The sequence below is a fragment of the Diabrotica undecimpunctata genome, chromosome 2 (assembly GCF_040954645.1).
Source record: "Diabrotica undecimpunctata isolate CICGRU chromosome 2, icDiaUnde3, whole genome shotgun sequence".
Taxonomy (NCBI): Eukaryota; Metazoa; Arthropoda; class Insecta; order Coleoptera; family Chrysomelidae; genus Diabrotica; species Diabrotica undecimpunctata.
This window is the reverse complement of record NC_092804.1, coordinates 120265715-120281360: the sequence shown is the minus strand read 5'-3', so window position 1 is coordinate 120281360 and position 15646 is coordinate 120265715. Positions and strand designations below refer to the sequence as shown.

General features: G+C 34.4%; 1 protein-coding gene across 1 annotated transcript in view; it reads right to left on the bottom strand.

The window, feature by feature from the left end:
• Positions 1 to 15646, bottom strand: part of LOC140434830 (uncharacterized) — a 91283-nt gene that overhangs the window by 29742 nt on the left and 45895 nt on the right. Inside the window, exons 11-12 of the mRNA XM_072523396.1 lie at positions 6816 to 9983; positions 1388 to 1735 (exon numbers count right to left, since the gene is read on the bottom strand). Of these exons, the coding sequence (XP_072379497.1) occupies positions 1388 to 1735; positions 6816 to 9983 (3516 nt within the window). The remainder of the gene's footprint in view (positions 1 to 1387; positions 1736 to 6815; positions 9984 to 15646) is intronic.

Here is a 15646-nt window from a genome sequence, read left to right as displayed (position 1 = left end):
TTTGTCAAGGAAGATCTGTAGCTAGCAAGTTCTACATTGGAGTAAAATTTTCCTTTTTAATAATCCGAAAACTGAAGCATGGCTTATTCCAGTTATTGCTGATAGAGCTAGTACTTAACTGAGGTTCATTAGCGATTCTTACTAACACATCATCCTCCTGATTTACTGTAATTATTTTTAGACGTCCTAGATCTCGCTTTGGACGGAATTGACTAATTTCCGCTAACTGATCGTAAATTTATTAAAGTCCTGTAATAGGGATGTTGTCTGTTAGTATATAATTGTAGATATTTTTTAGCTGTAGCATGTCCTGTATAATTTGCTTGTGCATTAACACAAACCATAATTCGCATTTCCGCATTTGAAAAATTAATAGATTAATAATAAATAAAATAATTAATGGATTAATCTTCTACTAGTACTACTACGATTACCAATAGATTAATAATAACTATGAAAATTTACAATTATAATTAACAAAATTTATCAGTAACTTGGTTAAATTGAAGACACTCATATGAAATAAGCAAAAAAATAAGATTATGTATTTTAAACATTACCTTTAAACGCAAATAACTTAAAAACTACTTTATCGCATTGAGACACAAGGATGATATTTAAGTAAAAAGTAACGAAGAATAAAAAAACATAAGATAGTGGCGTATATACTGGTAACAGCGAAAAACTATCTGTGAACACTAGTTAAAGTATCCTAACATGTGATGTGTTAACTGTTTGTCAAATTTGAACAAAAAATATTGGAAGGTGTTAAAACAATAGGCTAAAATCAGTTTAGAATATTGGTAATAGAACACTCTGTATCTTGGTAAGGAGGAATATTTTATTTAGGTGTTTTAGGTTCAATCTTCGTATTTTGTGCTCAGGTTTCTTCAGTTACTATATGGATCATTCTTAATGAACCACCCCGTATAGTAATACTCGTATTTAAATTCAAAGTATCTATAGCGGCATACACGTTAGGTCAGCCACTAAGAATTACCAATATAACTTAATTAACAATACATTGCAGAATTAACAATATAGCTAGGTTGAAAAATAAATGGCGACTACGGATCATTGCAGAAGCAAAAACAGTTTTATTTTAATTACTTAAATACAAAATAATCTTTGTAGACAATGAATTTGGATCTGAAGATTCTAAAAAGTTATGTCATTTCCGTGCTTCTATAAATCAAAATCATACTTTCATCTAACTAATCACTAATTTGCTTCCAGATTTAGAGTCTGGGATTATATCTTATTGACGGTTCGTCTACGACTGTGGCAGATATTACACTTTTCAGATTTTAAAATATTGTAAATATTCAATTCTCTATTGTAAATATTAACACGTTATAATGAAAATAAAACGTAGGATCCATCTTACCTTCGAAAGTGTCCTCCTTCGGCAACTTGTTGGCAAACTTCCCACTTATATCTATACCATCAATATCATCATCTATTTCTTCACTGGCATTATTCATCTCTGCATGCTCTAGAGTTTTTATTTCTTCTTCAAGTACTTCTAGAAATTCTAGGGGTTTAGCAACAGGCACCTCTACTGAAATTTCTTCTTCGGAATTACTTCTGGAAGTTATAGGGGAAATGTTCATCGTGTTATCCAATAATTCATTTGTCCTATTTGGTGTTTCAGCTGTAACTGGAGATGTTGGAATTTTCTGAGATTTTTGAGGTGTGCTTGGGGGAGTATTAGACTCAGTACTTTGGGACGACGCTAAAAGATAAAAGGAAATTTTCAGTATATTGCTATTTACATATTGGTTGCAAATGTTTGTCTTCTAAATTAAGAAGTTAGAAATCAAGACAAGGAATCAAGACAAAGGGTAATTTAGACAAGGTCGAATATTATGTTAAGAAAATTTTTTAAAAGATATATAACTTTTCCCTTTGTAACAATAGATTTTTATATATAAAACAGTGTTTGTAGCAAGAGCTTCATGTACCTCACTTTCCACGTTTAAAATGTTGTCTGTGATTGACTGATCTTTTATAAAGCCATTTTGCTCGGAGATTAAGAAATTGGAATTTTCTAAAACCCATAAGAGCCTGGAGTTAACAATATTGTCTAGTAATTTGCACGCTGTCGATATCAGAGATATGGGTCAGTACGATTCTGGGTCATATTTAGGTTTGTCAGTGTTTAGGAGAAATGTTATCAGGTCCAGGACTAGAATCCTTCAGGTTAAAAGATGAGTTTATCTCTTGAAAGGAGATAGAATGGTTTAAGGAATTAATTTGAACTTCTAATGTATGTTTTGTACATATATACATGTAATGTATGTATGTTCTAATGATTTTGTTTGGCGAATTCATTGATTTTAAGAAAATTAGCTGTATACTGTTGATTCGATGAGTGGCTTTGATAGATTCTCCCAAAAATGTTTGAAATATCACTGCTCGATGTTATGAAATTATTATTTTCTTTTAAACTCTTGAAATTGTGCTAAGTTTGTAAACCATATATTTTTCTAATTTTTTTCCAGACATCAGAGAGAGGGGTATTGCTATTAATTACCGATACATAGATTTGCAGACTTTCATAGTAAGAAAAAAAAAATTACCAAAAACATCACAACGCTATCACGTGACATGTTGCGCAACCCTGTACGTTAAGGCGTTTAGCACTTGGCGCTCGAAAGAAGAAGAATGGTGGCCATCTTTGTTTTTGATAAATCATTGTGTTTCATGACGAGTCCTCTTTGAAACGAGCTGTCGTACGTCTTCCTGTCATACGTCGTTAATATTTTTAAAATAAAAATTGTAAATTGTAACTGTAACGTCAATTACATCACACGTTCTCTCTCGCACTCATTGATTTCCCATGTAGCCACACGTTCTCTCTCGCACTCATTGATTTCCCTATCCCGCACATAATTCCCCTAGTTCATCTACTTTTGCGTATCGGTTTAGGGCTGATTTACTTTCACGGATTGCTGTAGCACAATGTTCATTCCACCATGGTACAGGACATCGACCGTTAACAGGCTTAGATTTACCAATAAATTTCTGGGCAGCGTTTAAGATAAACTGATTAAACTGCGCCATATATGAATGAAAATTACTTAGTTCTCGGGAAGAACCGCGTTGAGAATTTATTACTCGAGGTTTCGGCACCCATTTTGGAGCCATTATCAAGAGTGATACGGTTCGGTTCGAGTTCGGGGTCTCAATCTGCCTACTCCCCTCACTCGAGGCGTACCAGTATCGTGTTCTGTATTGCAAGAACTGTCTCTCGGCACTGAGGTCTCAATCTGCCTACTCCTCAGTGTCGAGTGACAACCGGTCTTACCCTGTGTCGCTGCTTTTATACTCGCTGTATGCGCGGGAACGGTATGCGCTGACGTGGTCTGAAATGACGTGGCCTGAGCGGTGTGGGCGGGAGGTCGCTGAAGCAGGGGTCGCCATGTAGCCGTCAATCGTTTCGCGTCATCGCGCGTGTTCAAGCTGTTAGGCCGTTTTTCGATTTCGATAGCTTCACGAATGATTCTCGATTTTAAGGAGCGGATGGGGGCGATGGTTTTTGCTTTTTCGAAATCTATTTTGTGGTCTGTTTGAATATGATGTTGGGCTAGATCTGAAGTAGTATCGGAATGTTTGACAGATATAGAATGTTCGTAAATACGGTTATGGATTCGTCGGTTTGTCTGTCAGACGTGGGCAACTGGAACAGGGTATCTCGTAGACACCATGGTCTTCATTAGGGATTTGGTCTTTTACGGATCTGACGAGATTGGACAACTTGGAGTGAGTAGTAAAGATGGTTTTGATATTTAGAGGAAGAAGAGTTCTACTGATTTTATCAGTGACACCTTTAATAAAAGGTAGAAAGATTTTGGGTTGATCCGGCGGCAAGGTTTCTTTTTTGGATGGAATTAGGCTTAGATGTTTTTGAATGCTCTTATTGATTTGGAAATTAGAATATCTCGGACATATTACACGTGGAGAGAAATACACCTTGCTCCAACTGATTATGCAGGGAAAGATCCAAGGAAAGAGAAGCATAGGGAGGCGTAGAATGTCATGGCTGCGCAACCTGAGAGAGTGGTACGGATGTACATCAAATGAACTTTTCAGAGCAGCCGTCTCAAAAGTCCGAATAGCTATGATGATTGCCGACCTCCGCCGCGGAGATGGCACTTAAAGAAGAAGATTGATTTGGGTTTTGTGGTAGCCGTTTTGTAAGACTGTTTGCCTTATTGAATTAATTTCGGATGACCTATGATTGTTGTCGCTAAGTCTTATGGAACGAGAAATGAGAGTGTTGACAACTGAATTGAGTTGGGCGGGGTGATGATGTGACTGGGCATTAAGATATCGGTTTGTATGAGTAGGTTTCCGGTACACGGAATAGGAAAAACTGTGAGGTAAATTTTTCTGAATAAGAACATCAAGGAATGGCAAAGACGCTTCAGACTCAACTTCCATCGTGAATTGAATACTAGGATGTATCCCATTCAGGTGGGAGAGGAAGAGATCTAACGTGTCTTTACCATGAGGCCAAATGACAAAAGTGTCATCAACATACCGTAACCAGCAGGTGGGTTTGAGATTTGATGAGGACAGGGCTGCTGTTTCGAAATGTTCCATGAAAATATCAGCTATTACGGGAGAGAGGCCGTAGAGCAGCCATTGGGGCACCTTTGATTTGACGATAGAAATGATTTTGGAATGAAAAGTATGTATTAGACATGCAGTGTTTTATTAGAGATAGTGTGTCTTGGGGGATTTGATGTTTAGAGTCCAAGATGGAAATGGTTTCATCGATGGGAATGTTGGTAAACAAAGAAACAATGTCAAAACTAACTAGAATATCTGAGGGTGAAATAGAAATATTTTTCAGAAGATCAATAAAGAGTTTTTGACAAAAGACGAGACTTTTTCGGCTAATGGTTGTAAGGATAAAGCGAGATGTTTTGCCAATTTCTGAGTGGGGTAGTTGTATGCACTGACGATGGGTCTTAGGGGAACATTGGGTTTATGGATTTTTGGAAGGCCGTATATCTTTGGAATTCGGGATGATTTTTCTCTGGGTATAAGAGATTCTTTGATGTCTGAAGGTAGAGTATACTTATTTATGATGGATTTGGTCGTTTTTTCTAGATAGGTGGTTGGATCGTTTGGGACGCGTTTGTATTCTGTAGAATTGAGAAGTTCGAACATTTTGTCGAATTTCACCAAAACTGTGTTTTATGGAGGTACTTGAATTTGCGCAAGTATTATCAGAGTTTTAAGTTAGATGCTGTGGCTTTATTACATTTCTAAGTGCTTGAGAAAACTCAATAAGAGTCATAAGTAGTGAAAGAAGTCGAACTTGAAGTTTTATTTGTAAGATTGGCTGAAATAGTTGTTTCAGAAAAATGTGGTAATGTATTAGCTTTATCAGAGTTTTCTGCAATTTGTCGCCGAATGAGATTGATTAAAAGTTAAAAGTGTTGCTATAACTAGAAGTGCCGGTAGTTTCTTGGTTGTTGAGATTTGTAGGTGAGCTTACAGTTGGAGCATTACTAGAATTCGTAAAACACTGGCTAGCGATAGGTCCTGAAGCTTTGCATTTATAGCAGGTTAGACTATCCAGAGAAATGAAGATTATCTACGTAGTATTTTCGTAATTTACTGTAAACGAATCAGGTACGACAAAATTGTATGGACTGACTTATACTTGCCTTGGGAAACTTAATATGTGGCTATATTCCAGTAGGTTTGAACTAATCCTAAGAAAAGAAATCGGTGAAATCATATTTGAATATTTTTTAATTCATCGCAAAGCACTTCATGAGGAATAGTTGGAAATACATTTGATAGTATAAGTCTCTCAGCTGGTGTTATAAGTTGATGTGCCTTTATAATTTGATCTTGAACTTCTATTGAGTCGTGAGAATTCATAAAATCCTCTAACAGTTGCTTACTAGATAGATATATGCAAATTCTATTATTTGATAAACTGGGGCAGAAAATAATATTTTTGGGTCCTATTATGCTTCCTAAAGGGATAGGGTAATCCTGAAGACGAGCTCCATCGATTGCGCCGAAAATTATAGCCTGATCTTTTTTTGGAAATTGCTGCTGGGCTAAGGCTATGGAATATGACAACGGTGGTAGATTGGCTCGATTCAATATTTTGATCGAATGAAAGGCAGATATCGAGCACAGTTTATTAATTAAATCTCGCTCAAGTATTTTCGCTTCCTAGAGCATCTTCAGTTAATTTTGGCGTATCCAACAATTTGTGGAGAATGTCATAAACATAAAATTGTACATTACACTACACTACACAAAGACAAACAGTTTAAAATAGGCGAAGCTACATTATGGTTGGCATCACAGCCTGATGCCAACTGTGCTCGATATCTGCCTTTCATTTGCTCAAAGTTCATTTATTCGAGCATTCAACCTTATATCGATTCAATATTTGACTCCATAGTTATCTTGGACAATGGTCGCAAAATTTTCGGTGCTGAACTGTCCAGTTGCTGATAACAACGGCATGCACACCTCAATACACCTCGTATCAATACGAAATTTTAAGGTTATTTAAATTCTAAATAGAAACTAATTTGATTTGCGGCTTAATAAATATATGCAGATGACTTACAGTTTATCAGCTAATTATTGCACTATAACTTAACTAAACAGGGACGGCCCCGGTATTTGTTCTTACTTGTATTTATTTTTCGAAACTCTGACCTGTATTTTAACTGTACCAAAAAGTATGAACAACATGCGGATGGACAACATGCTCATCTTCGGCTTTTACAATAACCAAGAAAAAAAAAGTGATTAATAATAAAACTTACCAAGTATATCTTCAACTGAATTAAGTGATACGGGAGATGTCAATCGGTCTTGCATTTCCTTATTATCTGAAAGCGTTTCCTTTGAACCGCAAACTGACATGGTATCCATCTGGCACATGATTAGTTCAGATTCAGACAATTTAGGCTTTTGAGGAGGTTCTGGAGATTCGATTAGTGCTTCTACAGGAGCCTCTCTGGTTGTTTGTGTTAGAGTGCTATCTGTCATTACTGAAATTTTAGAAACTGTATCTTCCGTTTGAGTTGAATCTTGAGAACTATTTTGAGTGAGTGTAGTGTCTTGGGTGGTATTAATGTCCTTAACACATTCGTCTTCCGTTTTCTCAGGTATTTTCATGGCATAACTATGTACATTATCAGCATCAATAACTAAATTTGATGTATTTGGAGAATTATTCTCTGAAATATCTACTTTACATTCTAAATGAGAACCTGATTTAGTAATACTTAGCCTAATCGGCTTCTTTTTAGACGAATTTAGTAAAGGAACAATTTCAGCAAATGACTCTTGAGAACTCTCAATAATGTCATCATTTTCATCATCTGTAGGTGCTTTACGCTTTTGTCCTCTACCCTCAATTGGTTGTGTTAATCCTAACGTTTTTTGTGGAGTTTTATTAACAGATTCGTTTGTTTTTTCAAATTCTTTACCTGAATATTGTTCACTAAGTTTTCTGAATAGGTTCTTTATATGAGAAGATTCAAGCTTCGACATCTTATTTTCACCCTCCGGAGTTTTTTCAGTTTTCTTCATAGTTTCCTGTCGTTTTTTTGCTAATCTTTCGCTGCTGGATTTAGGCGATTCTAACTTTTCGAAAATTTTTGCTGTTCTCGTTTTCTCTTCGGGACTTTTTTTGGGTCGCCCCCTTTTTCTCTTTTCTGGAGTTTCATTTGGTGCATTGCTTGGAACAGCTGCTATTGGACTGATTTTTTTTTCTTCGGGCTGAAACTCTAACGGTTGTTTTCTCGGTCGACCTACAGGCCTCTTAGGAGAAATGTTGGTTTTTTGCGGATTTTCCGGAGTTTTAGCATATTTATCTTTTGTATTTCCTTCCATATGTTCAGACATTTTAGTATGTTTATCTTTTTTCTTTTCTTCCATATTTTCAGGCATTCTATTAGCAGAATTATCTTTTGTCTTTTCTTCCATATGTTCAGACATTTTGGTAGATTTATCTTTTTTCTTTTCTTCTACATTTTCTGGCATTTTAGGAGATTGATCTTTTCTATTTTCTTGCTGTTTTTCAGACATTTTAGCAGATTTATCTTTTGTTTTTTCTTCTACATTTTCAGACATGGAAATATCTTTTTTCATATCATTCATATTTTCAAGAATGTTTTGGGTAACTTTATGCTTTTTCTTATCTTTCAAATTTTCGGATATATCAGCGGATTTGTCTTTTTCATGGTCTGTCGTATTTTCAGATATTTGAACTGAGATATAATTTGTCGTTACTTCTGTGTTTTCAAAAATTTTATTAGATTTATCTATATCCATATCTTCGGTAGTTTTAGACATCTTGGCAGCTTTACCTTTTTTCTTTTCTGGCATATTTTCAGATAGTTGGACAGCTTTATCTTTGTTGTTTTCTTGTATATCTTCAGAAATAAAATAGTTTTTTTCCTTTTCTTCTATTTTTTCAGGCAATTTAACAGAATTGTCTTTTTCTTTTGTATGTTTAGATCTTTTAGCTTCCTTTTCTTCTGAATTTTTAGATATTTTAGCAGGCTTATCTACTTTGTTTTCAGTATCACTAATTTCTTTCTTGGGTTTCTTCTCGCGAGTTCTGCGAGGAGATTCGACAAATTTCTCGGCTCCAACTATATCCATCTTTAACCTTTCTAATTCACTTCGCTTTCTTCGTTCTAATGCATTTTCTGAATTACCATGTGACTTTCTTCTGGAATAGCCCTTAAAATATTTAATTCCTTGTATATCTTCCTCGTCTTCTTTACAATCTGTTCCAACAATGTCAGTTTCTGTTGATTTTTTAATATCTTCTGTAGAATCTGATTTTTTACAATCTGATTCAATAATGTCAGTTTCTATTGATTTTTTAATATCTTCTGTAGATTCTGATTTAAAAAGATCATTAGAAATTGTTTCTTTAGTAAATGTTTCAAAATTTAAATCGGGAATATTTTGATCCAGAGATATAACCGTTGTTTCAGGTTTGTTATTTTCTGTATCAATATTGGCATTTTCAGTATTGATATCGTTAATAACTTTAGGGGTATCAGGGAACATGTCGCTTTCTGAATTTAAAGTTTCTGGAATTGATGTAAGAGAAACTGGAACGGGATTATCTTTTTTCTCTTCCTTTTCACCCTCTGGGTTGGTAGCTTCTCGAGAATTTGATTTTGAACTAAATATGTCTTGGCTTATACTTTGCGATAAGTCTTGGTATAGAGCCGGAATATCATCACGTCTTGTCTTTAACTTTTCTTTCTGGTGCTCGTTCAATTTATTTACTTGTAATTTAACTTCAGAATTTATTGGGACAAAATCTGAAGAATTTTCTTCACTGATAGGCTTTGTTTCTGTTTGGTGTACTTTTACGACGTTGACAGCGTTTTTCTTGTTTGAAATTGGAGTATTATTTAGCTGGCTGCCTTTAAGTTTATGTGGAGACATCGTTTCAATGTCCTTTCCAAAAAGTCTTAATGTGCCTGATTTGTGGGGACTTCTAGGAGAATCTTTTCCCATGCGAGCAATACGCGCTGATCTTCCAGTTGGTATAATGAAAGTCTTTTTTTCATCTTCTTTGTCTTTGTCTTTAACACCATCAGTAAATAACAGTAAGCATTTTGACATTTCTTTACTGGCGTAACTGTTCGCGTCGATTTCTTTATCAATCAATTCCACTAATACGTTTTTCAGATGGAATGCAAATTGGGTTTGAAGATTCGCAGTGCAATTTTTGTAAAATATAACAAACGGATCAATTAACTTATAATCAGAATGAATACGAAGTATGTGTTCTATGCAACTACACAAAAATTTAATAAGTTCTTCATTATGTTCGGAACTAAAACATTCTAAAGAAGATTCAAAGTACTGCATTACAAGAGATGCTAACTTTTGTTGGTCGTCTGAATTTAAATTTGGCAGATGTAGAACTGAAGATACCACATCCATCAGTTTCGTAACTGAAAAATAAAGATAATATACTTATATGATTATTTCATTACACTTCTTTTTTTATTATTAAAATGGAATATTTTAAGTTGGACTACCCGGGAGGCTTGAGATTTAACTAGACGTCGATAGATAGCGATATAATGTAGGATAATATTGACCAAACATAAAACCTATATTCAATTATGGGACGTGTATAATTAGAACAATGGTAATAATCTACATGATAGTTTAAACTACTGCATCGTATATTTAAACCAAGTTATTTAAAGGCTTTATTGGTAATTTAATAATAATGTGAAATATGACTATGCTGACAAATTTGAGTTGTTCTACTGGTTTCAACGGGTTAGATATCTAACGCGTTCACTACACTTCTAGCCTCTACTCCAGAAAAATTACCAACTTTTAAAAAAACTCAAGGTAGAAATTGCTAAGTTTGGACTCGTGTTTAACTACAACAAAACCAAAATCATGGTTATTGATCGCCAACAATAGTTTCCTGAAATTCCAACTATTGTGAGATGCGAGGTTGTCTATGATATACCTCGGAGCTCTAATTAACAACACAGGCAGTTGTGAACTCCAAATTCAAAGACGCATACAACTAGCAAGAGCAGCAATGACTGAACTAAACGGGGTCTGACGTGGTCGTTACAACTCTGGTCTTTTCCATATTTTACTATGCATGCGAGACATGGACAGTCAAAGAATCAGATAGACGACGCATAGACACTTTTGAAATGTGCACATGGAGACGACTGCTTCGAATGGACTACCTAAGTATGACGTCACAATGGGCGGGGCTTAGAAAACTTTTCCAAACAATTCTATTTTGTGTGTATTCGACCCATAAGAAGTTGGAAATAACGGTTTTTTTAATTGTTTGAAGAGTAAATAAGGACTTTTGGTTATAAACATTAATTTTTTGCGATTGGTATTATTTATTGTTCGTGAATTTGTGAGGTAAGAATATCAAATTATTGATCAATGATTATATCAAGATATAATCACTCTTGATATACTCTTAGTGTTCATGTTTTAGGGTTATGTTATTAAATCTTTTCAAGCTATTTTGTTGTTGTTTTTATCAGGGTTATTTTAAATATTGAATTTATTTATGAAGTTGACAAATATTTGGATTAATGTTTTATTCTTTTCCCGTTTCCAGTGATTTTATGCTGTAAAAGACTAAAGATATTCGTTTTCTCGTAGTTTAACTTATAATATAAGATTCTGTTGAAACCTTTCTATCAAATTGCCATAAAGAGTGTTTAAAAAATGTTTTTGAATGTTGTAATAGCTTTTAAGTTTATTATTTTATAGATCTGGGCATATAATGGCTAGTAAATATGAGTTAGAGATATCAGTATTACTGAATTTTCAGTAATAACAACAAAACTACTATTAACGATTTAAACTACGAGAAAACGAATATATTTAGTCTTTTAGGGGATATAAACACTTAAAAAAGAATAATTATTAATTTAAATATTTTTTACTTCGTAAATAAATTCAATGATTTATTGATTCATTTTGAAGCAATCCCGATAAAAACAACAACAAAATAACTTGAAATACAGTAAAACATAATTAAAGTTTTAATCAAACAATAACATAACCTTAAAACATGAACATTAATAGTAAATATCTTAATACTTTGATATCTTACCTCACAAATTCACGAACAACAAATAATACCAATTGCACAGAATGGTCATATCCATCGAAGTAATCTCAAAATGGAGCGGTTGGTGGTTCAAGCAGACATTACGAAAAAACTTATCAACAGTATAGTCAGGCAGTATATGTAACACATGACCGCAACCAGTGGAGAAATTTATTTATATAGCCCTTTTTCTATCCGAATTGTCGAATAAAGGCCTCTCCCATTTCTCGCCATTCATCCCTGTTGTGTGCTAGGCGTTTCCACATTGGTCCTGCGACTCTTTTGATATCGTCGCTCCAGCGCATTTGAGGTCTTCCTCTTGATCTCTTCGCATCGTACGGTCGCCAGTTTCCGACTTCTTTGTTCCATCTACCATCTTCGAGACGTTCGTTGTGTCCAGCCCATTTCCATTTTAATTTAGCTGCTTGTTTCGCGGCGTCCTTTATTTTTGTTCTGTTCCGGATTGCTTCGTTCGTTTGCCGATCTATTAGTGAGATACCAAGCATCTGTCGTTCCATGGCTCGCTGAGTTTTTCGAATCTTGTCCATGTTCTTTTTTGTGAATGTCCAGGTTTGAGCTCCGTAAGTGAGAACGGGAAGGATACAAGAATCGAACACTTTTGTTCGAAGGTTTTGGGGTATCTTTTTGTCTTTCAGTATGTATGAGAGTTTTCCAAATGCGGCCCATCCCATTCTTACTCGTCTGCTTATTTCGGTAGTTTGGTTTTCTTTGTTTACCTTGATATTCTGACCCAGATATATGTATTCTTCTACATGTTCCACTTTTGTTCCTTGGATGGTTATCGTCTGTAGATGATCTTTATTCGACATTAGCTTAGTTTTACTCAGATTCATTTTCAGTCCTTTTTTTATGGATTCCGTATGAAGCTCATCGATCATCGTCTTCAGTTCTTTCCAGCTGTCGGCTATTAGTACTACGTTATCTGCATATCTTAGATAGTTTAAATACTTTCCGTTTATCGATAGTCCCTTCGTTTCCCAATTTAGTGATTTAAAGATGTCTTCAAGTGCGGCAGTAAATAGTTTTGGAGATATGGTGTCTCCCTGTCTTACTCCTCGGTTGATTTTTATTGGCCTCGTTTTCATTCCGTTATCCATCGTGACTACCATTTCAGCGTGTTGATATATATTATGTATTAATATCCTATATCTAGAATCTATTCTGCTATTGACCAGTGCTTCCTCAATAGCCCATAATTCTATGCTGTCAAAAGCTTTCTCGTAGTCTATAAATGCTAAACAGATTGGTAAATTGTATTCGTTAACTTTTTCTATTAGGACCTTTAGTGTGTGAAGATGGTCACATGTACTGAACCCTTTTCTAAATCCGGCTTGCTCTACTGGTTGATATACATCGAACTTTGTTGTCAATCTATTTGTAATTATTTTTGTGAATGTTTTATAAAGTTGTGATAGTAGTGATATTGGACGATAATTTTTCAGATCTGTATTGTCCCCTTTTTTGTGTATTAATATTGTGTTAGCAGTATTCCATTCCTTTGGTATGTTTCCTTCAAATAGGCATTTATTAAAAAGTATTTTTAGGTACCTGATGACTACTTCTCCGCCTTCTTTCAACATTTCTGCCAGAATTCCATCACTACCCGGTGCTTTATTTCTTTTCAATTCTTTAATTGCATTTTCTATTTCTACTTCGCTTATTTCGGGCATTACTTCAGAATTTACGTTTGTTATTTGTCTTTTCAGATTTTGCTTTGAAGAGTCGGGGGGATCGTTTCTTGAGCGGTATAACTCAGTATAGAAGTTTTCAACTATGTGTGATATCTGAGCTTTGCTTGTTTCTAGTTGGCCTTGTTGATTTTTCATAGTTATAATATTTTTCTTTCCTAATTTCGGTTTGGTATATTTCAGACTTCGATTTTTCTCTATCACTCTTTCTACATGTTCTTGTTGATGTTTTTTAATATCGTCTTTTATCTGTTTTCGTATGGCTCGATTAAGTTCTTTGTATTCTGTGGTATTTCTTTTGTTTAGTGACAGGAGCTCTTTTCGTTGATTCAGCATATTCTTCGATTCTGCACTTATTTTGGATTTTTTGTTGTTATGGCGGGTTGCTACTTCTGAGCTAGCATTCAATAGTTCTTTTGTTATAAGTGAGTTAATTTTATTAACGCTGAGTTGTTCTAGATTCAGTGCTTGGCCGGTTTTTAATTTGCTAGCATATTTTTCTTTATCGACTTTTAGCTTTTCTGTGTCTATTTGTATCGTGTTATTAAAGTTAATTCTACGTTTGCTATACTTAATCCTTAGTTTAGCTCTAACCATTCTGTGATCACTACCCAGAGAGACATTATTTATTACTGTTATATCTTCTACGATATCTTTCTTGTTACACATGATGTAATCGATTTCGTTCCTTGTTTTTCCGTCTGGTGATAACCACGTCCACTTTCTTTGCGGTTTTTTCTTATAAAATGTGTTCATTACGAAATATTTGTTGCTATGTAGGAAGTTAACCAGGGTTTCTCCTCTCTCATTTCTAACACCATAGCCGAATTCACCAATATAGTTTTCGCTTTCTTCTAGTCGTTGTCCAATCTTAGCGTTGAAATCTCCTATTATAAGTGTGTAAGTGCTGTGATAGTTCGTGTTGGTTTCTATTATTTTCTCGTAGAACTCATCTATCTCTTCATCGGGGTGTGTTGAAGTTGGGGCGTACACTTGAATGATTTTTAGGGTGATTTTCTCGTTTATATTTATCACAATCATTGCAATTCTTTCTGAGATTCCCACATATTGTTCTATTTTATTAGCATGTTTCTTAGAAACCAGAAATCCTACTACGCCATTTAGACTTTGCTCTTTGTGCCCTTTGTAATACAAGATGTTACCTGATTGCAATGTTATGCGCTCCTCACCTTTCCTTTTTACCTCTGCGAGACCAATTATGTCCCACTTTAGGTCCTTTATTTCTTCTTCTAGCTAGCTAGTGTATGTAAGTATATTAGTAAGTATGATGATGACTGGTTTTAATAATATACCTTTACTGCAGTTCAGTAAAATTTATTCCATATAGATCCATATAGAACCATAAGTCCATTGACGAAAAAGAAGAATTAAAAATTTAGAATAATGCCCTAGACGCCATCGAAATGTCCCGAAATATCTCGTAAGGTTTGGAACGTCAGAAAACGTATATCAACATGAGAACAAACCTCTTCAAGAGTAGTAGTAATTGAGTTTTTGAATAGTTCTGTCATTCAGTTCGAGCTGTTAACAAGTATGATAATATTTTTTGCCGTTCAAAAAACAGAATATTAAGTAAGAAATGTCACTAATTTCAGGCACAGAGTGAATTAAGTACCATTTACAATACACTTCGTTGAGTATTTTGAGAACGGTTCCAAAAATGGAAATCTAAACATCAAATACAACGTATTTTCAATTAAAATATGATTTATTCCCATTGAATATAGTAGGTACTAAGGAAAAAATAAACTACAAAGGAATTGCAAAGAAGAAAAACCGAACAAATAATAGAAGCAAATAAGGACACGAATATTATAAGAAGAAACACACAAAAACTGAATAAATGAAATCAGCAAACTAAAAAATAGAACAGAACTAAAAATAAAGAAGAACTGCTAACAAGAGGTGAAGAATTCCACACAGACTTCTATATATTTAGCGAGACAGACAAACTAAACAGAGTCCAGTCACTGCACAAATTTGAGTATTAAACCAATGATCATATTAATGTCTTTTATAACAATATCAAAAATCACAGAGGCCTTAAGAAAATTAAAAATAATAATAGAATCTTGGGTGAATAAGAAGTATAGTGACCGAAGCAATAAAGCATAGAAAACAAAAATTACTTGAAAAGATTAAAATACTTTCGAGCTTCTCTCTTCACAATGACAATATCCCAAAACAACGAAACAAAACCACAATTATTTTACATTATTGTGCGAATTAATGGAATCATTGTGACATTTTCCAAAACAACGAAACAAAACCACAA